The 26808-nt window shown below is 42.1% G+C and overlaps 1 protein-coding gene and 1 long non-coding RNA gene across 6 annotated transcripts in view; one reads left to right on the forward strand and one right to left on the reverse strand.

The window, feature by feature from the left end:
- Window positions 1-1372: 1372 nt before the first annotated feature.
- Window positions 1373-19945, forward strand: LOC126394016 (uncharacterized). Of its 2 annotated transcripts, none has more exons than XR_007570325.1 (3): window positions 1373-1446; window positions 2317-2371; window positions 16462-19945. It is a non-coding gene; the product is annotated as an uncharacterized LOC126394016 (long non-coding RNA). The 2 variants fall into 2 exon arrangements; XR_007570326.1 differs by lacking the exon at window positions 16462-19945 and adding an exon at window positions 3524-3848 and having other exon boundaries at window positions 1385-1446.
- The window catches only part of gapvd1 (GTPase activating protein and VPS9 domains 1), a 35456-nt gene continuing 28305 nt past the window's right edge, over window positions 19658-26808 (reverse strand). For 3 of the 4 annotated variants that reach the window (XM_050050540.1, XM_050050539.1, XM_050050537.1), the window contains 10 exons: window positions 26180-26251; window positions 25944-26072; window positions 25725-25851; window positions 24873-24985; window positions 23942-24101; window positions 23600-23787; window positions 21577-21790; window positions 20926-20998; window positions 20597-20794; window positions 19658-20300 (listed from right to left, as the gene is read on the reverse strand). In XM_050050540.1, the coding sequence (XP_049906497.1) occupies window positions 20160-20300; window positions 20597-20794; window positions 20926-20998; window positions 21577-21790; window positions 23600-23787; window positions 23942-24101; window positions 24873-24985; window positions 25725-25851; window positions 25944-26072; window positions 26180-26251 (1415 nt within the window). In that variant the 3' untranslated portion in view covers window positions 19658-20159. The remainder of the gene's footprint in view (window positions 20301-20596; window positions 20795-20925; window positions 20999-21576; window positions 21791-23599; window positions 23788-23941; window positions 24102-24872; window positions 24986-25724; window positions 25852-25943; window positions 26073-26179; window positions 26252-26808) is intronic. The other variant, XM_050050538.1, reaches the window with a different exon arrangement.

Below are 26808 nucleotides of genomic sequence, written 5' to 3' on the forward strand. Positions count from 1 at the left end.
AAGAATTCAAATGAGTTAAGTATTACCCACTTTTATACAAAGGTCTGGGTGAAAACTTGATTCTGATTGGCTGAAGGATGTCGGTTAAAATCTGTTAATAGACACCTATTAAAGCGAGATTTATACTTGTGCGTCAGTTCTATGCAGAGCCTACGCTGTAGCCTACGAATGTGGCCTACGCCATTGTGAGCATTTATATAGTGTAATAACATCGTCACATGATGCCTGCCAGCCCCAAAAGAATTTTTTCCATTGACATTCTGGTGAAAGCAATGTCTGTAAATCATTGGATACATTTTTTGAGCGTTAGTTTCTTTCAAAATAAATGCACTACGTCAGTACAACACCTGACGTTTTTTTTCCCTTCAACAACAAATGCACATGGTTACGTTTAGCTCACACTTACACGTTTGGGTTTAGGAAACAAGAGAAAAGCAAACACTGGCCTCCCGGGTGAAAGTTGGTGGTTGTTGCACCAATCCACTGATCCACTTGCCTGCTCAAGACGGACTTTCGCCTCTTTAACTTATGTTGTTCACCCGCCGCATTTTCCCAGTTAAATTAAAACAGTGACTGGCCACGTTGGTGCCTGACGCCAGAAATCACTGACCAAGCGCCGGATTTTGACAACTTCAGAGCGAGACCAGGTTCTATAGACTCATACAGAAGTAATCCCTCTGTATCATGTATGAACCAATAGACATGTGTGGCGGTGTATTTATCTGCTCTGTCCTCTGACTGTATTATCTTATTTTCTTTTTTTGGGACATTTATTGGCGTGTAGTTCCCAGCCAATAACAGCGTGCAGGTGAGGTCAGGACTTCATAAAAAGATAATACTGTAGCAGCAAGTTCCAAAATGAGAGTGAATCTGGGATAGGCTTTCACTTTCACTCACGAGCATTGAAGGAGATGGATGGATGAAGAGCATTGGGCCTTGGGAATGGTAGGCGTTGGCAGTTAGCTTAGTTAGCTTGCTTAAGTAGGCCTATTAGCTTTTCCATTGCGACAAATGTAACGCTCCAACAACAGCAGTTGCTTACAGTGAATAAGCAGTGCAGGGTGAACCAAGTTTGAATGTTCTGTTTACAAACAGTAACCAACAGTTCCTGCATCGTATAAATCATCTGTTGTACATATGTTAATACATTAACACATAATCTGCTCATAAACTTTGTGCTGTTGTGATACCTATAAATGTATGATCACAACTGTAAAGTTGTTTGATGTATTTATTGAGAAGAGACCACGTGAACATGTTTTTACAATTGTTTTGAAGTAGCTCTATTGAAGGTGCAGTTGCTTACTGGCGACACCAGGGGGAGTATCGACCCAGCTGAGCGCTAGTTGTAGTTAGGCTGCGGGAGGCTTCCGTACCTCAGCCAGAGAAAGGCCTGCTGACTGAACACAGCTGACGTCTCCTGTCTCTGCTTTTTGTGTAAAACAGGTTAGTAATGTGTGTTTTACCGTCACAAAACACACCTAAGGACTCTTAAATTCTTTCTTGTTTCGTTTTGATGAAGTTTGGTGTGAAAAATAATAGTTTTGGTCGAGTTAAAAACGTAAAAGTTTCCAGCCCACTGCAATGACAAGTTATGCTAGCTCCTCTGTGAACAGTGTAACAAGGTATTGTTCTCTTTTGCCACTGAAGCTCCTCGACATGTGTATGTTACTACAGTTGTTTAAGTGAAGTAATATGGTAAATAGTATGGTTAAACGAGCAAAGTTAATGGTTTGTGGAAAGTTATTTGAATGTTTATAATCATTCATTCAGGTCATGGTAAGATACAATTTGAATGGTACTGGTATGAAGCGGTAACTGAATGTGAATTATAGTGCACTTTAGAGCTGTATTTGGTAACAGATATTTATGTGTAAAGGCAGATTTGAACATTCATAAGCAGTTATGTTTGTTGAGTGGTTTACTTTATCGATCTATGTGTGTTAATGTAAACGCTAAAGTGTGATATTGTGAATATGAAGGAATATTGGGAAGTGGAATACAAAGTTTTGTGAACTGAACAAAGACTGAAACAAAGAGAAGAGAAAAGAGATACATTTTGTTAATAAAGACAGAGAGCGGCCTGCTGAACGAACACAGCTAACGTCTCCTGACTCTGCTTTTCCTGTGTAAAACAGGACGCCACACCTGTTTCAGGGAACACAAGATGTGAGGCCTATAACCCTGTATTTAAAACTTGCAGTCACTACGTTAAAAAAGGAATTGCATGAGCAATGCTAACATGTAGACTGAAATGTTGTTTGATAATTGTTCAGTAAGTGGTGACATATGCACTCTCCACTGTCGTCTTTACAGTATGGCAAAGATTCCAGAGCATCCACCACAAGCCCCCAGGAACAGAGCTTTGAAGGTAATTTGACATAGTAGATCGTGTAATTATAACTTTTGGGTCCATTACATGATGCTAGCTGGCCCAAAAATCCTTTTTCCCATAGACTTACATTATAAAAGACACATCTGTAATAATTTTTTTAGGTACATCACCTTCTCAGTATGAACACTTAAATAGCCTTTATTTAAATAATGATGCCCTAAAAGGTATAAATTTCACTAAGAGCCGAATCCAGAGTTATTTTCCTACTGTGATTCCTGTGAGTGAGCCTGAGACCAAGCGGTTCGGAGGCGGGATTAAGGGAAATGCTATTGCATGTAACTTTATACCTGGAAGTTGAACTATCATAGAAATGGACAGGGCCCCGCCTGTTACACTGTATACAGTTCTCTTTATACATTCATGATCTAGTATCATGACTCTCACGCTGTGATGTTTGGATCCAGCAGTATTGACAGTATTGTTGAGCTGGGCCCTTGCAAAACTACTGTGCTGTGTTGCACATATAGAGCTCCACAGCAGAGTAACTGGGAAAATGTGTTTTTTCGGAGCGATCGGCAACATTTGACAAAACTGCAGAAACACAGACACTAATATCCAGGTTGAAAATCATTTGATACATGCTTGTAATCTGTGACATTTTGAAATTGAAATCCTCCAGTATTCAGTGCTGACTGAATCTTTCCAAAAAATAAAACACTGATGCACAGGAAGTGATGTCTTATTGTCAGCACAAAATAGATAAATAGAACTGTGACAAGAGCAGCGATATTGTCTGAAGCTAAATAAAGAGGCCCACCTACACAAAGTGAGAACTCATCGAAAGAAAATCCACAGACATCACTGTTTTAAAACAGTTCACCACTGACCACGTATGATTTGTATTTTACTTGTCATGTTAATGAATGTGATTTAAGCCAGTATTTACTTTTAATCCTAGCATGATAACAAAATAAGACAGGGAATGCTAAACTCCTCACAGCCTTTGATAAGCTTGCCATGAAACAATAGAAGCGCAGGCTGGCTTACGAGAGGAAAAAGTCACAATGCGTGTAAATGTTTCCTGGGACAGCTCCAAGCCGCTGTTTGCTCAAAAAGCAACATTGACTTGTATAAAAAATTCACCCTTCACAGCTCACGCCTCTGAATCATACACCTGTTTGGTTTCAGCGTGCCAGTCTTCCTCACTCGCTCTCTGCTCAGCCATGTGAACACAGCGCAGGTTGTCCACAGTACTGCCCTCAGGCCCCGCAATGTGTTCATAGCCCGGCTGGCTGGCTGGGTGGGTGCATGCATGCAGGGGAAGAGAGAAGAAGAGAAGGAGGGGGAATTAAATAAATAATAGCATGGCCTTTCTCTGGGTGAGTAAGCAAAGAGGGAAGCAGAGTTTCCAAGTGGCAGACATGGTGCCCTTTTATTTTCCGGAGCTTAGAGCCCATGCTCTTTATGGTAAACACAAAGCTTAAGATGATACAGTATGTTTGCTGAGTGCAGAAAAAGCGCAAAGACAAACTGTACGATCAAGGAGAAGATCTACCTCAACTATGGTTTGCATTTATGGAAAAACTAGTGTATGAATTTGAATGTGAAATAAACGCGAAATGGTCATTTGAAGATGTTGAACATAGTGGGGTATTATCTTTTGAACTACATCTTTCAGAGGGATAGATGGTTTGTTTTCTGTTCTCTCTGTCTGGTGTCTGATCTTCGGCTAACTGCTGCATTCATCAAAGGCCTAGTCAGACACACAGAGACAATAGCTAATGAGTAGAAGCTCCCAGTTGGGCTGATCCAGGCTTTGGTGCTCCAGACAATGCAACAACATCTGTGCTGCTGAGTGCTGGTGTGTGCTGACAGAAGCATCCCCAGAGAGAGCGGGGGGTGGTGGTGGTGGTGGTGATGGTGGTGGTGGTGGTGGGGTGGTGTCTTCACATGTCCTGGACATACAACCCCCCCTTACAATCCAAGCCCTCTCATCACCCATCTGTACATGGTCTCAATGCAAGGAGGGGATGGGCGCAGTGAAACGATGATCCATTTCTCACCCAGGTGCACCACTTGCACAAAACGCCAAACACCAACTAAAGGAGCATTTGAAATGTCAACAGTTTTGAGTTACCACTGGAAGAAAGAGAGAGATGATTTTTCCAGAGTGAGGAGGGAGGGGAGGAGGAAACAGGTGTGGACCTCCCTGTGGATAGAGCTCCTCAAGGGGAGGGTTAGCCATGACTGGGGCTGGATGGATACCTCCCCACAGGGAGAGAGGTGCACATAATTCAGGGAGGATGCCGGTCTCTCCCATATACAGAATTAGTTATGTTGAGCGGTGACAGGCCAAGCATGAACAATAAGATCCCTATTCGCGCTGGAGCATTACGTTACAACGTTTAGGGGAGTATCTCATTGTAAACATGCAGGTAGAGATAAAGCAGGTCTAAAAACAGGCACGTCTGCACACTCACTCCCACCAAGGCGGTGACCCATCAGGAGGACAAGGTGTACCTGGTAATTAAAATGCAATCTCTGCTGCTGTGCCCCCTGGAGTGGCAGTGGCAGCGGACTCACCCAGGAGCCTGGGGGCGAGAGGTGCCACCTGCACTGCCACACCACCTGCGCCACCACTGCCTCCCTTCATTAAGCCTGGTATTTATACGAGCGTCTGCCCCCCCCCCAACAGCCCTGGTCTTCACGGGCCCTGGTAAGGCAGCGCTTTATTAGAATTAATGTGGCACTTCAGAGGAGAGTGTCAGTGTGGCGCGTACCGGGGTGCCAGGAGAAAGAGTCCCCAGCTCTCCTCTGTCACATTGAATAAAGGCGCCACAGCCAGCCCAGAGCTGAGATGAGCGTGGACAGCACATGACAGAACTGTTTTCCAGGGCCAAGGGAAAGCAAAGTATTCTTTATTCAATCTGTTCTCATGTTTACAGGATGAGCTATTATATTGTACATGGAGAAGATCAAAGCCTGGAAGAGAACGTAATAGCGTGAGACAGAACGTTGTGTCAGGCGTTTAACAAAAACCGGACATTCGACAAAGCTCGCCGGAGAACACATGTGACAGTTAAAGAAAATTAATATCAAATGGCCCCTACAGTCGGAAGGTTTAGCGGAGCCTCCCTGTCGTTCTGCTTTGAATGATGTAATTGTCAACGCGATTGGGTCTCGATTTAATACATCACACGCATGACACCCAGCTTTCTCACTTTACATGTTGCTTTTTCACCCGTCACAAGCTTTAGAGGGCAGCCAAGACTCTACTTCCTGGGGACTGATGGCGTAAGTATCACATTATAAACCAGCACTTTAATATGGGCCAGTAATTAGAAACCAAAATTAATCTGAAACAAACATGATTTAATAAAGTTCCCACACGAGTCATAGCGCCGTATCTTTGGCAGGATTGTCACAAATACTTTTGCACTTCTTCACACACCAGGAAATAAAACAAAACTGTGGCATTTAGATGCATTTAGCGTCTAATATCTGCACGCAGTGTCACTGCATTTAGGAGGGAGTTTGTAAGAGTGTGTTTCAGACGTTGTTAGCAGTGTGTTTGGTCATCTCTGCGAGGATAGATGGAAAAGGAGGGGTGGCTACACTGATGCTACTTGTAGTCGGGCAGCAGGGGAGGGCATTAAAACCTAGTTTGCATCACTCAGCGCCTCCAATTAAACACGAATAACCAGATACAAGTTCCTGTCTTCAGATGTGTTTTATGAGCTCCTGTGCAGCAGGGGAATTCTCCAGAATATACTGTACATCTCCCCGCAGTTTGGCGATCTCTACTGCACGCCTCAGTTCATTAGTGTTAAAAATGGTAAGCATTTTAGAGCCAGATGTACTTTTTTAAGTCTTATTAGCTTCAGATGATGTTGTTTAAGGGGCATGTGAGGCTTCCAATTAAAGCTGTGGAAAACTAAAACAGAAGTTTCTCTAATATTTTTTTTTCCCTTCCTAGAGTTAGATGCAACTTTTTCTAAGCCATGGGCCTAACTGTTAGCACCCTCCTTATCAAAGGCAGACATCAAAGGACTTCTGCAGCTTCTGCACACACAGCTATATTAATCCTTAAGACAAAATCTCACATGCTGGACTAGAGAAAGGAACAGTTCGATCGCCGTTTGTTGATGTTGTCCATCTTCAAAGTTGCTTGAAGGTAACATAAGTGGAGATGTAAATCTTGGCAATAGAGTTTACATCTGAACTTTCATTCACAAAAACAAAATGTGACTTCATTGCATGGCACGTTAATGTTGCTCAGTTGCTGAAGCTTTGAAAATGTTTTTAAAAATCTGTACTACTTCAGAGCTATTTAAATTTGTCAGCACGACTTTTGGCCACCTCTACTCTGACCAAGACACAACTCTTTTGGTGCTCTAATTCTGTGCTGGGCCCATTCTAATGGGTTCATCCTGAGCCACGGCAGAGGCAAAAGCCCTTCAGCATCTCCCAGCACGGGGAGGAGGTGCACCGAGGCCGGGCCATGCTGCACTCCCAATCCCCTTACAGTGCTGTCACTATTCATTCACAGTCTGCCCTTCCTCCTCGCGCCACAACCTCAACAGGGGCATCGCTCATGATAGAAAACAATGAGCATGATTTGTGAACTCTCGCCGTCTTTGTAATTTCATCAGTGTAATGGGATTATATTTCAAATCACCACTCCTTTGTTCATTACACATTTAAACTCCTCTGACAGACAAAAACTTAAATAAAATGTGCATGTCAACCCTGGTTGACTTTGCCTGCTCCCGCACTTGATTAGACAAACAGCGTACCGGGGCTGCGGAACGGGGGGAAATAATGTGCTCATTTATTCATTTTTCAGACAAGTCACAATAGATTTTTAACGACCAGTGTCTGACCTCCCTTAGGTACTTCTTGCTTAGGGGGGTTAATAAAGCTTAACGCTGTGGCGCTCAAGCACCACGGCGAGGAGCAAGCTGAGAAGATGCCTGTGATGAAATAAAGACAGGCCCAAATCAAGAGTCTCCGAATGCCGGCTCCAACCCCAGAGAGAGGAAGAGAAAGAGGGTGTGGGGGTGGCGGTGTTGAGGGGGTGAGGCTGGAGAAAGAGACTGGTATTCCACTTAGATTCCAATTCCACAGGTCTCTGAGGGACAATTAAACCAAGTGAGGAAGAAGTACTCTCTTTTCTCAATGCACTGGGGCGTGCATATTAGACGCCGCAACCATGGTGATACACTCACACACAGAAGAGTCTGCCAAGATTTAAACTGGGAAGCTTGTAAAAGCTGCTCTGAAAACTTCACATTGACATTTTAGAACACAGAGAGATCTCTCTGAATAGTCCTCAGATTTAATGTCAGAGCCGCGCAGTTAAAGGATCTCCTCTGAGTCATGGCAACATTAAAAAGAAATGTGTGTTTGCGAATCAAGAAATTGCGTAATTCGTGGAGTTTTAAGTTGCATGTTTGCGAGCCTTATTAAGCGAGCATCCAGGCGGCTTTAGATGTGGTGTGTCTGGGGAAAATGTCAAAAGTTTGGGCTCACCAAACACACACACACACACACACACACACATGCACACACAGCGAGAGAGAGGGAGCCTGTGCAGATGTGCTGCCACTAGACATCCATCTTGTTTTGCTGCTTAGCTCAGTGCTCTATTTGTCTGAATCTATGTCATTTTAGCTCACTCAGGTCAACGGCAATTCAACCTCCTCTTTCGTCTGAGGCACTTCAGAATCATAATGTGATGCATGTGGGATAGGAACCTGCTAAACACAGTCCCTGTCACTGCTCAGACATTGCTGGATATAAATGATATACGCCCTGTGCCTGCCTTCCCCATTCGGAGCCACACTACATCCTGTCTCCACCTGTCCATGATCACTACTTTGTGCAAACGTTCTCTCCCACACCCTCTCAGGTACTGTTCGTGATGTGTCACGGCATTAGACTATAATCACACCTCCAGAAACGGCAGGGAAAAAAATAACTCTCAGTGATCTGGAAGAAGAAATAGTAACAAAAGGATTTGTTCAGAACAGTCAATATTTCATACTTTTTCTGGGCTGAGCCTTGTTTCTCTCCTTTTAGTTGGTGCAGCTCTCTGCTGGGCGCCTCTTGGGAGCGGAGGAAATTACATCCTACCTGATAATTAGCAAAGTTCAGAGCAAACTAAAATCTGCCCCACTCTCTTAGCTCCCCACCACTGGCAGCTTTCTCTTAGCAACTAATTAAGTCCGCCTCTGAGGTTTTCAGACAGCAATGGTGCTGGATGCTGCAACAGCAGAAAAAAAAAAAAAAAAAAAAGAATTAAAAAAAAAAAAGGGAGAAGGATGGAAATGAAGAGTGAGAGTTCATTTTTTATTATGTTTTTCTGTTTCATCTTTTTATACTGACAAATAAAATATGACAATGGTATTCCTGGAGGGAGTATTATTATTTCACACATGGATGCATTCTTCAAATAGAAATAACAGTGTTGGCCGCCATTACGCACGGTAGCAAATAGCGAAGCGCCCTCTGTCCATAATGTTCTTTAATTATTATAATGTCATCATCCATATCCGGCAATGTTGCATGAAAAAGAAACAGCAGAGCACACCGGGTATTAAATGCAAATCACTAATCTCCACACAGTTGAATGAAATCACACCACACAGACAGCATTATTAGTGATGTTATCGTCACTGTTGCAAATCACACTGGAGACTTCTTATATGAGACTTATAGAAATGGGGTTTGATGCATGTTTTTTTTTAGCTCCACATTATTCATTTGTGGTTTAAATAGCCTAATAAGCCTCATCATTTTTTACGAGTTGTCCCGTTCATTTTTAAAACTAAGAGAGGTGTTGGCAGGGCGAGCAAGGAGAACAAATACGAATTTGTAAGAAAGTCCGTGATTCAACGACCAAAAATAGCTAATTGTAATCTGTCATAAACCTTGAGTTAAACACTTGAATACAAGTTGCTCATTAGAGACGCTTGAGCCACTGGGCCGCTGATGACTAGCAGTGTAAATGGAGTCGGCTTTAAAAGGCAACTCCAACAGCCTCCTTGATAAGGCTCTTGGTTGCACTGAGACTGTTTGTGATGTGCAATCCATGAGAGACGGAGGAAGCAGGCAGGCAGGCAGTCATTATTTTCTCCACAATTACCTGAAGTCCTTGATAACGAGCAAAAAAAAATGCCATATAATTAGAAAAACACCAGCAACACCATTATTGTCAAGAGAACACAACAGTATAATGAAGCAATTATAAATGAGCAGCTTTGTGCTTGTCATTAATTTCTGCTTTTAAGGATGTGGAGATGAAGCATGGCTAAACGTCAGAGGGAGCTGAGAGGATGTTTAGGTGGGTTAGGCTACGAGGAGGAGAGCACTCTGGGGTGTTTCGTGTGTGCGTGTGCATGTGTGTGTGTGTGTGTGAGGGGCTGCGGCAGAGACAGAACTGCTGGTGATGAGTCCACCAAGTCTCAGCGTGGACAAAATGTCCACAGGGGGACACTTTAAACACGTTATAATAACCTTCTATCATGCGAGTGCAGCTTAAGCTTTCAGTCTGAAATGTGTGTTTACAAATATGCACAGATGAGGACACGCAGGTTCCACTGCGGCCACAGACGGCCAGATATCATCACACCGCATTCAAGTTGTTTATTTTGCATCAAATGGAAGATGCTCGGTTGCCAAATGAAAGGTAATGAGGAAAAGTACATGCTGGGCGAGGAGCTTGCCCTTTTCACATATCATCACAGAGATTGATCTCTCCTTCCCTTCCCCTCACTCGCATCCGGTCTCAATTGAGAGATACTACATTTGAAATTCATGCATATTTTCCTTTGAAATGTATACTGTGCTCCTGCTGCAGCCGCGCAATTAGGTAACATGTTGCATTTCATTAAAAAAATTTCCTCCCGACCACTGAGTGGATTAGAGACGCGTCTTTTTATTAATGAGCCTTTTTCCCCTCTTTGATTTCTCCACGTATTGAAATGAGTGGAGACAAGCTGGAATCCTAGTTTCCTCCTGATGTGTCAGGGCTACTGTGAGCTCAGTTGTTTGCCATCTCAAAGGCATCACACAGTCAAAAAAAACAAAAAAAGAAGAAAGGTGAGCAAATAAGAAAGACAGTGAATGAGTGAAGTCACTCCACTTGGTATACACTGAGAGTGCAACTCCAAAGCATTGTCCTCCTCAGTTAGAAATGCCATCTTATTAACACATCCTACAGCACACTTCATCACATTGTCTTGAGAAGGCAATTGTATGGAAGGGGCAATTAGGACAGAGAAGCTGTGAGGTTGCCATTATTTTAGAATTTAATGACCACGCAATACGGAGCTAGATGTAGAAATGAGGGCTACAATACTACAATTATGCATAATCTGGCAGATCTTACCGCACCCCCCACACTCCTCTTCCTTTCGCCTTGAATAAATTTACATGGAAATGCATCTCTGCCTAATTTATTCAGAAAAATTAGAATATACATTACAAATATTTCCATAGACGACATCGGCAACATGCGGTTGGGAATTTAATGACTTATTTCTTTGTATTCATGCTTATGGATTAGGTCGGGAGAGGGCACCCTCCCCAGGCAGTTTTTTTTTTTTTTTTAAAGAAAACAGATAAATAATTAAACACAGGTGTATATATTGATATTTATATTCACCTTTCATTTTCTTCCAGCTGCTGTGCCATTCATTGTATGGGAAAGGAAAGCTTAAGAGAGAGAGAGAGAATACACACTGAGGAAATGTGTGCTCTGTATGTGTGAGTGTGTATATATGTGCTGTGAAAACCAAGTGTGTGTGCCACTTGTAGTGGCAAGATGCATGACTCTGGACACAACCCAAAAGCAGGGATTATTGACATGGATGCTCCACCATTAATAAGCTGCCGTATCCTTTGTGTTCGGGGTCGCCATTGCTGCAGTTAACTATAACTTGTCAAGGCTGCTCCAGCCGCACAATGCGTACCTCATGCATCTCCTGTCAGCAGGCATAATTCCTGGATGCTGGCACGCCGCTGATTTCTGCATAAGTGATGCGAGCCTTCTAGTAGAGTTAGGAGCACGAGTCTTTTGCCATTGAGAGATGTTCATCATTCTTGATCTGGCTCTGTCAAGACCTGGTGTTTTAGTGCCTCTCACGATTAGGCAGAATTGACAGGCCAAGAAGGCAGTGAATAGCAAAAATGTGTGGAACTAAGGGGGTGTGGTGTAGGCTGTAGGGTGAAGTGGAGTGTGGCCGCCATTTAATCTGCAATTTATCAGTTTAGGCTGCACCATGTAACATCAGGGAGATTACATTCCAGAGAGAAGGAGCTCTATCTCTCCTCCATCCCCTCCTCCTCCCCTATCTCCTCTCAAATGCCTCCTAATGTCGTCTGACGGCAGAACGCCGAGGACAAAGAGAGAGGACTGTCTTTATTGTCACCATTATTGTTTCTGAAACCCTTAATTAATATATAGCATTGTGGACTCCTCTGTGAGTAAGCAATGAAGTGCCGGTGACAGAGAGACGGAGCATAAGAGGTTTGCTGCAGCGAGACAGGCTGCATCTTTTATAGAGGCCGTTTGTCATAAAGAAAAAAGTTGGGGCCGGATTTAACATGCACAAGCACACAGACTGCACATAGATTCAAACACACACACACACACACACACACACACGCCGCCATTGACGTCTGCACATGACCTCTGACAACACTGATCACGTTGGGCCAATAAATGCTTAATTGCCATTTTTCCGTTGGGCTGCTTTATTGATGTCATTTCAAAAGTGATTAATATGAACTGTTAACTAGCTGTTGCATTTAGCACTAAACAAAACTGAGCTGGCATGTTGAATTGTATTGATTTTTGTATTATTTTATATTTCTAACAATGTGGGGAGATAAAATTCAGTCCAAAAATGTGCTGTTATCAAGGGCGCAGGTTTTGTTTCAAGACTGGAGGGGACACATATGAAACAGGGGTGTGGGGGGAACTTAATTTCCTGCAAACAAATGATTTTTTTATTTATTTATGTGTGCCTCTGCTGCATCAATTTATGGTGTAAACATCTTTGATTTTGTCAAAATAAAAGCCCTCTGCTACTTTCATTCTTACAATGCACATGTTCTAAATATTTAGGGGGCGTGTCCCGTGGGACCCCCTGAAATCTATGCCTATGATTTTTGGGCTTCAGTGTCAACCTACAGTGACATTATACTATATGTCTTTGCAACTTGAAGTCAATGCATCTTAAGTAAAATGTTATGGACCCAAGTATCAGTGTATCAATGCTCTCTTTTTAGGAAATCAAACATTTTTGCATTTTGTCCTAATCAGCAGGACACTGGTGTTTTTTTTTATTTTATTTTTAATATTTACACAAATATCATAGTCAAATGTATCCAAAATATTTTCTCACCATTTGCGCTCCTTGCACACTCTCCACGGTGTTTAAAAGGGCCACTAACAAGGTCACTAACTCTATTAATATACACTGGTGGAGTATACCAACAGCATGCTTAGCACTCCGGTTTTTATCTCTCATTCTGGGAGGGCAGAAACAGAAATATGAAGACACTGGCTTACAGGAAGGAAACCCATGGCAGCCTGATATTAAAATGGTTCAGGAGTCAAGTAGAACAAGTCAAGTAGCTGCGGGGCAAACAAAAGAGAAAGAAAGAGGAGGGAAAGAACAGGTCATTCTTAAAAGCTAATGGACTGTCAATGGTCATATTGCATTATATTGAATATTATAAAATGTGTTTGCTTCACGCGACGACTGCGCTGTTAATCATCGGCTTTCTATTATTTAACCAAGATTATTGACTTCCAGTAAAAAGAAACAGAATTTAATTAATTTGCATATGTTCATCACTACAGCAGTGAGTTTCCAATGACAATATTGTTTTTCTTTCAAAAACTGGTTTCAGATTTTCAGTTTCTAAAATCACACACCCCTCCACACATTCTGTTTTACATCTTTTCCCTACATCTCGGTAACCTTTCCAGCGTAGAGTCCGTCTACCAGCTGCTGACATCAGAGCTCGCCACCGCTGCAGCATACAGTGCTGTCCACCAGATGGACTGTAGCCTGAACACCAGGCCATGCAGGGCTCATACAAAACACACTCCTGCGCCTGGACGTACTGAAAAAGCAGCCACTTGTGCAGCGATATACACTCAACTCTCGATTAGGTATTTGTGCATTTAAAACCCAGTGGATACACAGTGCACAAACACATTGGTGCAATTTATTGCTTCATGATCCCCAATAAAGCAGCCTTTATTAAGCGAGCCTGTATCCCAGGGGTTATTTTCCAGACATTCCCTGGAGGAAGTATGACCCGCTACACTTATCTGCACAGCCTCTCTCCAGCGACAGAGAGCTTGATCCATCCTGAAAGGGGGATTGAACTCTCACAAGATGAAGACATGACATCTTCGGCTTACTTGATGTCAATGATAGGACAGCTCACTTGTAGATCGGGCATGTTGCCAGCCAGCTCTCCCTGGGTCCTGAACGCTGCCTCTGAACAGAGGCCAACGACACAGATGACATCCGGGGAAGCCCGTCACCTGTTGCTTAAGGACAGAATAATCAAAGTGGGTCATACCGGGACGCTGGCCTCACAGTGTGCGCAAGGGCTGATGTGTTCATCTGATTCATGTGTGTGTGTGTGTGTGAGTGTGTGTTTCCTAGACTTGTCAGGGCAGCAGTCAGAGCTGAGCCCTGAAATCCACCCCAGTGACAGAGATCATCAGCATCAGCAGCAGATCTTCAGCCTAGATCATGTTCACAATGAGAGCTGTGCCAGGCAGTGACACCACAGCACTGTCCAGTTGTACAAAAAAATGCTGCCTGCCAACACATTTATGAAAATGGATTTAAAGAGGTCCAAATCAGCAAATGAGTATTATGCAATATGAGCATTTCTCAAGGCAATAACAAAGGTCATTTTAATATAAACAAATAACTTTATTGATTTACATGCATGCAGGTAAAATACATGTTATTGTTGCCCTTGAGGGATTTTTTTTTCCCTTACGATCCACGCTTGACACATCCCTAACAATATTGCTTAATTGCAACCTCAATGAAACACGCGCGCTCAATCAGGGAGGGAGTTTACTGTCGAATTTATGGAAATGCATGAAAGAGGCCTGTGTTAGTTGTAGGGTACACCTGCACTTGTCAAGGTACTCAAGTACGCCGGGTAATTGGCTGTTGATTGCTGCCATTAACATGTGATGGCTAAGTGCATCTAATTCCTGTTCTATTTCCACGGTTCAATTTGATGTCACCACCCACTCTTTCTCTCACAGGTGATTAGCTGTGCATGTGGAAATTGTTCTTTTTCTAATGATATAAGCACAATATAAGGAAAGGAGTGGTAGCCTCAGAAGCACCATTGTAACTGACACCTTTGCTTAATTGATATCCTTTGTGGTGAGCAGTAAAGGAAAACACGGGGAATGTCATTTATTACTACGTCTCCTATTTTAGACTGAACCCACCGGGTTTAACGCCACAATAAAAGTGCAAAGGGATGCAATAAGCCTAACGCACATATCTGTCCTTTGGAATGATGCTATAACATGTTTGGGTCACTGGACTCGCTATAGCAGCCTCCTAATGAAGCAGATCTTTGCTGTTATTTGTTACAAGACACAAATCTCCTTTGTCTTTGCAGTTTAAGCTGAAATTATTAGAGAATGGTGCCCACTTTTACTATTTGCATCTCTTACAGTAGCACCACCCCAGGGCACAGAGACTTGGTATCCCTTTGAGTTTTAATCTCCTCCTCTGCCTGCATCCTTGCGGCTATTTCATTTAAGTTTTAATATGTGTATTTGACATTTTTGTTCATTTGCCCCCCCTCCTCCTCCCCCCCACACTTAATTTAATTGACGTGCTGCTGCCTTGTGTTGTTTATTCTGTCCTTTGTGGAGATTTCCCGCCACAGCCCGCAGATTAGTCCCAACGAGATATGTACATATGGACCTGCGCCGTGCAGCGTGTGCGCGAGGGGCGGAAACAGGGCGCGCGCTTGTGTGATGATACTTTTCACATCATAAGAAAATAGCACGCGGAGCCGTCATTAAAATACCATTTTAAAGAGGCAAGTAATAAAAAGTATTAGACTTATTTGCCTGTGCATTTGGCTTAAAGTGTTTTATATGTCTGTCCTGCTACTATTTAGATAATAATAATAATAATATTTTTTTATTTGACGAATGTCCACAATGAACAAAACAGATCCAGTTCCAGACAGCAAGTCCCATTGGTTTTAAATGTCAAGCCGTCGTGCCCCGTGGTGTTCTTTGTCTGAGCCGCTCTCAGATCAGATCTACATACCGTCGTCGGGAATGGTGCGTCTGCCATCTGCAGGACACAGAGGGTGAAACACACACACATGTACAGTGGGCAGCATGTACATGTACTGTCACTGAGGATACCAGGGCTGATGTTGTTCCTGCAGCTGCATGGTCTTATGGTTTATATGGAATCCGGGATCCCTGCTTTAAATACATAAAGCCTAATGCCTCCTTGCATGGGCGTAGATATCAGGGGGGTACGTGGGGGACATGTCCCTCTCTGTATGTAGAACATGTGCATTCGTCCCCCACAATAGATTAAAAAAAGAAATTAGCAGTGGACTTTTATTCTGACAAGATTTAAGACATTTATACCATAAATTGATACAGAAAAATTCACCAAATAAATGTGAAATGCTCAGAAATGTTCTGGTGGCGGACCCCCAAACCCTGATTCATATGTGTGTGGCGCCCCTGCATAGTAAAAATGAAACCTACACACTTTGGAAAAACAAAAATATTAATATTCCAGATAATGTTACACGTGATATATAATGGTGTACTTCAGGTCATGCTTGGACCACTTCACTTTTACAGATCTGTTGCCAAATTTTAAATTTGCCTATGGATTATTTTTCAATTGTTAACAGCAATTGTTATTCTACTGTAAAATCTACTGTTCACCAAAGTCACATTGCTGTATAAAGTTAGTGGGAGCTCTATAACAAGGCCTACAGGAAGTCAGTATGTGTGATTTCATGATACCATCTTGTCCGATGTTGAGCTGCTGTATGATACAGTCACTGTTCCCCCTCAGCCAGGAAATACCAGACCAACGTGTGAAGTCATGCACGAGTCCCGCTGGACTGATCATCTGTCACTCCACAGCCATCTGGGTGAGACCTCAGGCCTGTTTATGTCTTCAAGCAACCGAACAACATCGATATAAGACTCAGATGAGTCTTCTTCACTTGATCCATCTGCCATCACCTGTAAAACAAACTCTGCACCGATACCTCGTCTAATTTGGGAATAATGTTACACCTCACGTCTGTGTGATGTCTGCGCACAGCTTCGTGTTGCCTCTAGTTCACTCGTGAGGAAAGTATGAGCCAATAATAACGCAGCATGTGGAGCAGCGTAAGACAAAAACAAAACCAAGCCTCCTTGTATCTCAAATCAGCTAAGTGCCACATAGTCAAAAGATCCAATCTCCAAATCTGGCCTATCTAGCCAATGGCTTATGCAACTAATTAACTTCACACACCAAAATTTGAATTTAAATTAACAATTGCGAGATATCATCAGGGGACACAAAGCACCCCACGAAGAAGTTTATGATGAAAAAAAGATGAGTATTAGAGGAGGCAATCGGTGAAGTAAGGAGGGCTTTTAGATGAGGGGATATCTCCAATTACAATCCACCGTACACTTGTCAGCAGTAATGAAATGTTTGCTGAGAGGTTGCTATTTGTGGCTGCTAGATTGGATGATGCTGCTCCACTGCCCCCACTAACAATTATATTCCACGCATAAATTTCCCCGCCATCTCTCCTATTGTGTGAACTGTCGGCCAGATATACCTACAACTGTCCAAGAAGTCACGGAATAATGAAACACTATTGTGTACAGCAGGTATGACATTCTCCCGCTGCAGTGGAAATGTATCTCAAGAGAGAAGAAGAAGGAAAAAAGGAAAAACTTCTGCTTCTTTTATTGTTTTTAAAGAATTACATAATGCATTAATCACAGTAAAGACAAACCGGCTTTCCCCGCATGTCATAATTGTGCAAGCTTACAATTAAATGTAAAATTAGATGTAAGATGTAAAACTCTCTTTTTATTTTTTCTCTGCTCAGCTTTTCAACTCAATTGCACAGGGAGCAGAGCAGTAAAGCTTTGAAGAACAGACACACTCTTCAGTCCGTTAGCTTGGCACCACTGCCCAGTGGTTTGCATACAATCAGAGCTAAAGTTACAGTTGCTATCACAGTCATATGTACACTTGTGGAAATAATCTGCCATTTTGATCACTGCTCCGCCAGGGTCATCTGTAGCTGCTGCGAGCGGCTGAAACATAAGCCAGGTCCAAATAATTTCATCAGATTTGTGCAGTATGTATTTCCAATTAAAGTGACATCACATAAACCTAATTAGTATAGATGCAACCTGCAACTTGATTTTCCAGTGCATGGTTTTCTCATCAAATTGATTACAGAGACTCTGCGAGGAAGTGTACTGCACATACGAATCTGGTGCTACTGTAGGCGGATATAAAAATGTATTTGTGATGTTGCACCTAAAAAGAGCAACAGTCGGGCATTTAACTCCGGCTACTGCGACGTAATTCTAATCACAATATGTTAATGTTAAATGACTGCAAAGGCCAGACGTAATGACATTTCAAAAATGCCCTGCTCCCTGTCAATTTTCTCAGGAAAACACATCTGTTTTGTGCAAAATAAATCATCGAGTTCTGATATGCAAGTATCACGGACACAAAAAGAAGCTTTGCATCCTCTTGCAGGTTCAATTACTGGCCTGTAGGCAGATGCTAATCCTATTCTACGGTTTTATCATGATTGAGAATGTACAGACCATTCAATGACTTCATGCAAGAGGAGGCAGAGGGTCAACCAATCACACGATCGTCTCACACGCACTCACTAGATAAAAACCACACTCACGTACTACACCAACCACTTTAGCATAAACTGCAAGTCAGTAACAAGTCAATAGAGTTGATTATTTGCTCTTCTATCCTACTGTGTATTGTGCTGTCAGGACAGTCGCCGTGAAAAGTAATGGATTATCGAAAACTATAATACACGTGGCACGTCTGTGCACAAAAATGAAGCAGAGGATTTCAAGAGAGGAGAGGGGTTTTAGTCATTTCTGGATAATTAAAGACATGCTTGGACTATATTTGGAAAGATACAATGACACTGGGATATCACAGCACGCCAAATTGGGGAGAGAACAAAAAATAATAAGAAGTGCACATAAACACGAGTCCCTTTCTTGAACTTATGAGGAGGTAGAGAGCTAATATCCAATAGTTCACTAGTCGGCCCATGCGGACACATGTGGCATCTCAGGTATAAGATTAGAAACTAAAACGTCTTTGTTCGCTAACAAAGGCTTGTGTTAATTAAGGGTGACGTGAACGAAACGAGCATCACAGCAGGTCAATATCCGACTCTTCCCTCCATTCCCCTCACTGTTTTATGATTTCTTAGCAGTGCAAAATAATGATCCAGTACTCTGTTGTCAACCAATGCAGGACAGTCGTAATCAGGCTCATTGGTTTTCAACTCTGAGGTAGGATCTAGAATACCAAAGGGGATATTTGTTCAAACTCAAGTGCATTAAAGGGACTGAGCCGTGACAATCAGTGATGTGGAGATGCTCACGTTCCTGCAGCGACGGCTGGACAAAGGTTTCCTAGTGAGACGCGGCCGTCCCACTGGAGTGTGTGTGTGTGTGTGGAGGGGTGTATGGTGGGGATAATGTCTATGCTGGGTTAAAAAATAATAGTCAAAAATAACTACCTGTACAGAGCGCCCCTCGTCAAAGGCACAATTTTCAATATTTCCATAAATGCCACCGCTACTCTGCGCATGAGTTGACCCTGTATCGTTACCCACCAGCATCCCCACCTACTCGTCACTAAGGTGCCTTCCTAACTTTTCTAGCAAGTTCATTATAGTTACACTACTTGCCTTGAATGGGCATGATATGCATTCTTTTAAAATTAGATAAACAAAAGCATTAAATAGAATTACAGAAATAAATACACTTTTTATTTCATATAAATATGTGGGCCCTTACGTCCAAATTGTCACTGACACACATGTTTTTGGGAATAAGATGAAGTAAACAATTCATGAAATAAGCTGCCCTACTTGTTTGATACACTTACCTTATGAGTCGTATGGTTATTGTGAACTGATCCAAGTGTTTATGAGTCGCTAAATCCCGTCAGTAAGTATCACGCACTGTAAATCCCCAACGTTACAGTGCATTTAATGAACATTATATTGTAATTTAATTGGAAGCCCTTCCCTCTCACTCAGGGGGGAATAAAAAGATCAGTGATCACATCAAGGAAGTCTGGTCCCTTTATATAGGATTATCTTTTAGGTTGATTTAATGTCATATTGGTAATTGTGTGTATATATAAAATTTCTAATACAGACCCCAAACGTGAAACATGATTGAAGAGACAAAAAGGAAAAAATCCAAATCAGGTTCAGAGTTAACATCTTGCCAATTTTTCCCCCAAGGCCGTTTTTTTTTTTCTCAACACGGCTTAAACCTGGATTTGTCCACATACATACAGTAATATATATTTTGTACTCTTTCAACGTCTCTGGCTATGTACAAGCTATACAAATAAAGAGCAGGCTGACGGCCAGGTTTTATAAGCTCTGCAGAGGGAGCAGTTGGTTGGGAAGTCTCCCAGTCTCCCGGCTCCTTCCCCCGCAGTCTGCCCATACAGGTGGCTGTTCTGCTTCACTTGCGATCGTCGATGGTCTTAATGAATTCCACCGCCGCGGTGAACTGCATCCACCAATAGCACTCCTCCCCACTCAGCCGGCTGGCATAGAAATTATTGATGTACTGAACGGTGGACAGCAGGCAGGGCGGGTTTGCCTGGAGGGGAGGAGATGTAGGGATGGGCCCACATTAGCCGCTGAAAGAACCTCACGCAACGCCGTGCGGATTACAATCATAAATATGTAAATATGTAAAATATATCCACACAGGTTAGCAGATAACAGTCTTTATGATGCCCTGTAGTTACATTACAGTCATTTGGGGAATCATTTTCTAATTATCATTCTTAGTCTTCATTTTCAAGTCAAGTCGAGTGATCAATACTGAAAAATTTGTTTAAAAATACAGCTTACTGTGTGTTCAAAAAAGTGCGGAAATATGAAGCAGCTTACCCTTATGAGGACAAAGACAAGCACAGGGACAAAGTCATCCGCTCCAGGGACAGAGTCTTCATTGGCCAGACTGAGGAGGTTCATGATGGTGGAACACATGCGCAGTATACACTGGACTTTGTCTCGTGGTGTCTTGTATGCATTGATGGTCCTGATCTCAGACTGTGCAGAGGGCCAGGGAGCCTCCTTCAGGTAAACCTGCAACCAGGAAAGTTAAACACAAAACTCAAACAATGATCAACACTTTTGAAGCTTCGTGTTCCAACAAGTCTGACTTCCTTCACCACAAATGCGTGCAAGTGATGAAAAAAATGTCAGAAAGAAGATACCTCTGGGATTTGCAGAGCTTTATGATTGGCCGTCACAACTTTTGTGAGCCGCTGGATATGTTCGTGGAAAAGCCTGTGAGAGACACAACAACTCAGTGTATGACAACAGTCTGTCCAATCTGTGCAGCTGTTCAGCTAAATAATAATATATTTGAATCCATCTCTCAATCTGGGTTTCTGTGATTGATTAAGTGGCTTCAACTCCTCAAAAGAAAACTCACAAATCAATCTCCCTGGCTTGATAGAAATTGTTAGCTGATAAAATGAACCTTCATGGTTTATAGAATCATACTTCCTGTATATGCTTTACACAGAAGCTTTGGCACACATTAAAGCTTTACAGCATTTTCTGAATATGTGACATCACTTAAAATGATTTGCATACATGTAGTTGCTCAATAACATGGACCTCACCAACATTATTTTTGCTACAACATGATGGCAGTATGAAGACAGGGAATGCCCCATTCTAAGTTAATTAAAAGTAAGGAATTTTCACACCAGGACAAAACCACTTTGATAACTTTGTCCATACGCCAAGGCATGCGAAAACATTCTTTCTAAGTGTTAAAATCTTTACAACATAACTGAGGTAAACTGGAATACTGCCTAGTGAAACTGTGTGCTACTGGTGTGATTCCAGCTACTCACTGGTCTCTGAGAATATCTCCATCCTGGTTGGGGTAGAAGGCCAGTTTGAAGATGCGGTTCATAACGCTGCGCTCGATAGCCATCTGGGCGTCCTGCAGCTGGTCCTCGCTAGCGTACTGCCAAATGGCATCACGGGCCATGGCGCCGTACAAGTAGCGCAGAAAATCCTCCACTGCTGCTGTCTTGTCATCCGCTGCTGTGCACCCCTGGAACGCTGGAGGGGAGCAGAGAAACAACAGATGTAACACCAGCACAGGACGGAGCTGCAACCTCGACTGTGCATCAACAGGATTGTTTTAGGTGAGTTAAGTGGAGCTGGGAGGTGATGCTTTGTACAGACTTATAGGCATATCGAATACTTGGAAATATATTTGGATGTTAACCATTATAATAATAACAATAATAGTACTAACTTCATTTATATCACACTTTTTATGCTTAAACACAAAGGGCTTTCCAGATTACAGAATGGCAAAATAAAATTAAAAATGAGGAAACCACCTTGCATGACAAACCAGGGTGTCTACAGGTATCAGACAATTAAATTTAATGCTTTTTTGAGACACTTAAGTATTGCAGGTAAGTACTATATGTGGTTTGGGGCAGAGGTAAGTGTTATGTAGGAATTTGGTTATTAGAGAGAGTTAAGTCTACATTTTGACAACAGGTAAGTCCAAGTATAAAGTAAAATGACAGTATTATAGTTTTTTTAAAGATTTCATTAGAAATGTGGACTTTTATGTAGAAAGGCTTCTCTCATTTTCACTAAAAGAAATACAAAAAGGGATACATGAAGTTAGATAAAATGTTTGTGGTAGTTACGACCTCACAAATTCAAATTTTAGACTATTTAACGACTTTACAGCCTTACTGTTGTAACATTGAATTTAAGACAGTGTAAGACTTTTTAAGGACTTGCAGACGCCCTTCATACAAAAATTAAGAACATGAGAGCACATATATTAAACAGCTGATGAAGGTTTAAGTAAAGTCATACATACATAATTAAAATTTGGATAAGGGAAAGAAGCTAATATAAAGCAGGTAAAATTTAAGTAACAGAAATAATAATGAATATGGATACATAGAAAGATGCAGATATAAGACATGATTGCATATAAACCAGATAGAATGTCAATAAAAGAACAAATTTTTTGGATTTAAATCAAATGAAGTGCAAAAATATAGGGAAGTCCATATCAAAATACTAACATTATGACACTAAAACAAGCACACTTTAAATATGTAATAACAGTTAAATGAAAAATAAAACTAGTGTTAAATCTAGGCCTTCTTGCAAAAGAGAGTTTTAAGGTGGCATTTCAAAGCGGAGTTTGCCGATCTCACACTAAGGGGAAGTCTGTTTCAGAGCTGACAGACCATAACCAAAATTGCACAGTCAACTTTCTTTTAGTCTGGTTGGTGAAACAGCTACAAGGTTTTGATCAGCTGATCTTTGGGGCCTGGCTGGACTGTAAAGGGTTAAACATTTTTAAATATAAGCTGGAGCTAGGCTATGGATGGCTTTGTAGGTGATTAATAAAACATTCAAAATGTATTCTAAATGTAATGGGCAACTAGAGCAGTTATGCTAAAATTGTGTTGACAAATTCTTCCAGATTTAGTTAATAATCCGGCTACAAATACAATTGTGAGACTGAGCAATAGTTTAAACGGGTAAAAAGAGAGTTACAGTTGTTCAGGCATGATTATAATATAATACAACAAAGGGAACACATCTCTAGTAATGGGGCTACCAAGATGTGCAGTGATTTCATATTGTCAATTTAAAAGGTACACAACAAACCTCCCCATGTTTGGGGATGGACTGCCCATATATTTTAATGTATATCTTGTTTGATTTGATATTGGTAAAAGCATTGTAAATACTGTATAAAATGGAAAAGGCAGCAGAAAATAGGATGTCAGGGAGGTCAGGATTCTCTCTCCTCCCTGCCAGCTGACGGACAAACATGTCCATTTCCACATTTTTGTTTCACTGAATGAAAAAATGTAGAGATACCTTTGATGAAGTCAAGCATCCTGGACTCCATGTGCTCAAGAAGGAGCCTGACACAGACGGTGGTGAAGTAGCGGTTAGCTACCTCCTTGTCTCTCAGCACCCTCTGGAGGAGCCTCTCCAGGTGGGCCTGAGAGGTCTGCAGGCCCTGACGACACCTGGTTAGATAAGCGATGTATGGCGCCCGCTTTCTACAGGAAACACACACACAGAAATTTGTGTTCTATTATTGCCACTGTACTGCTGTCTACAGGAGTAGTGGTAAACAAAGTAAAGATAACAACATGAGAGACCCATGGGTGCTCTAAGTGAGCTTGCATCGACTCTCCAGATCTCCACAGTTACCTGTAATCCTCCGCAATGGCAGCCAGCAGCTTCCTGCAGGTGCGTGCGTCGAAGCGGCTGACACAGCGCGTGGTCTCCTGGATCTGGGCCATCTGGTTCTTATCCTGAAGGTTGATGGCCTCTGCCAGTTGGACCTTCAGGAAGCAGACGATCTCATTGTCTGAGAGAGAGAGGACGACGGGGAGACAGCATTAGACAACACCACTGGCCGCTCAGAAAGGAATGGCTGGCTGCTGTAATCTGATCAACCTGCTGCCTCTGCATGACAATGTGACTGATGGCCAAAAAGATCTAGTCTTATGGTTTTACTTATGGTATTATTTCACAGGATGTCACTGCTACTGTGCTGATGTGAAGGTGGTACCCTGCGGGATTGCTCTAAGAACGTTTCACAGGTCCATCTTTATTTTATGCAGCATCGGAATACTTGTATCTTTCTGGTAAAATGTTGGCCCAATATTAATGTGTGTGGTTACACAAGTATTATTAATACACATGGTGGTTTAATAATGGGATATTTTCCTGACACCATATGGGAATTCTCTTTTAACATCCCCCACTTTTTCAACCTTGCCCCAAACCTTGGAAGGCAAGTCACAAGGTGAAGGTGGTACAGATTTGGTGTCTTGCTTAAGGACACTTTCAGCAGGTTGGATGCTTGCCAACATTATTAACCTTTATTTAACCAGGTAAAACCAATTGAGATCAAATCTCTACATTAAGGGCTTGTGCCCTGCTCCCCGTGGAGACATGCGACAAAATACCTTAAGTCTGGTAGATAGTACCAAGTTCACAGTAGCTCTGAATTAATACACTCTAACTCTTATTATATTTTCAATGGACTGTTACGATCAGTTTATATGTTATTACATGTTAGTACAGGAGCACTACTACAGGACAGGTTGAGCACAGATGCACAAAGACTGCCTACCTTCAGAGTCCATGTGGTCAGGCAGCCCATTTCGTGTGGTCGCAGGAGCCATGATGGGCAGAGCAACTGAGTCTGCAGAACACAACGCCAACCGCAACTTCTTCTTTGCATCACTGGAAGATACACACAAATAAAAATGTAATTAATAGCAATGGCTAAAAATATCTGCTTAGATTGAATGCAGGGATGCCACAGTGAGGAAATGTTCTCACTGGTTAATAAACTGATGACAACACCTGTGTTTGTGATTAAACTGGACACATCGACAACATTCAATATCTGTAGTGCACTGTGTAAAGTTACTGCTAATGCAAACCAAACATTTCCTACTGCTGCAGCTTCACATTCAAAAGCATTGTACTGGTGAAACAAGAGTTGACTTTCATTATGAGATAGTCACAGGAAATGCAATGTGTTTTTCATTGCGTTTAGCACTTACCGCTCCTGTCCATCAAAAATGTGTCTACAGAACGAGACCAAAGTCAATTGAAATATTGCAGGGAGCAGTGGAACAGGAGCAGCAGGCACACTGAGCCATTACATGAAGAGCTGCAGGAGACAAGCTGCACACCTCCACTTTCTTAGTGATGTAACTAACTCCTTTTTGCTTTTTTTTTCTATTAGGATTAGGTTTAAATCCGAAATATTGCCAAATAGCCACTTTGGCTTTGACACCAAATCCTCTGCCATCGTCGTGTCGGTCAACTGTTCTCAAATCTGACTACTGCTCCTCTGGTACTGCTGCTGTCGTGAGTATAATCTGTATATAACCCGAACACTGTGTAAGACCCTTAACATCGACTACTGCAGCGAGCCTCATCATTTGTAAATTGCGGTTTGAGAATTTCTCACCTGAAAGAGAACTTGGAGTCATGCTGCTGTGCTGTCTGGCTGGCTGAGTCTGGGAGGTCATCTGTGGAGATGTTCTGCAGAGTGTCTTCTCTAGGAGAGTCGTGAACGCTGTCCTCAACACACAGATCTGTCAACATGAACAAAACATGGCAAATTATTCCATTTATCTGCTGCATCTGTATGTAATAGCAGTATATAGAAAAACGAGTATCTCCTGACCTCCTGTACCATCATAAGAAGCTCCGCCTGTGGCTCCATCACTCGGGCTGGTCCTTTTGATGTTCCTGTACTTGTCCAGGATGTCTTCAGCTGCCTGTGCTTGAGAGCTCTGTCTGGGCAACGGGTCATCTGATAAACCCACCAACACACAAGACTCATTAAAATTAAAGCCACCATATAAGATTTCTGTATTTTGTCCCCAATCAGGAGCGTAATTAAACCGAACCAGGACAGACCTTGTGGAACACGCTCCGGGACAATGTCGTCTTTCTCGTGCTTGTCCCTTTTCCGAAATGCAGCTATGGGCGCTGTAGAGGAGAGGCTTGCAATTAGTGCACTGACATCATTTTCACAATCGCTGGATGACAAGCTGATTATGAGTCGCCTGCTGACAGCCACTTTGGTACAGTTTTTTGGTGTATTTTCATGGTTGGTATTGAGACTAAAAATCCCAATGTAGGATGTATGGCATCATACATTCCCCAAAAAGTCTAGTGTCAAACTTCACTGAAAAAAAAAGCAAAATAATATTGAAATGGTGATTTTTTTTTTTTTTTCAAACCATTGGTTCATAGCAGAATATCACAAAGTTCCACTGTAAGTTATAAAAAATCCAGTGGATAAAGATGTACATAGGCCCACTGATGTTTATCCTTTTAAATTTTTCAACCTGGACCCTATTTTCCCTTGTTTTTGTGCCTAAGAGACAAGAGTTTTTGAAATTGGTCCAGTACCGAAAGAGACCACAACAGCTGCAGAGGCAAAACCGGCTGGAATGTGATCTCTACAGGCAACTGTCAATTTAAGTCCACTAGAAAAATGTAATGCTCAGACAATGTAATAAAGCCTAAAGATATTATAAAAT

The sequence above is a fragment of the Epinephelus moara genome, chromosome 8 (assembly GCF_006386435.1).
Source record: "Epinephelus moara isolate mb chromosome 8, YSFRI_EMoa_1.0, whole genome shotgun sequence".
NCBI lineage: Eukaryota > Metazoa > Chordata > Actinopteri > Perciformes > Serranidae > Epinephelus > Epinephelus moara.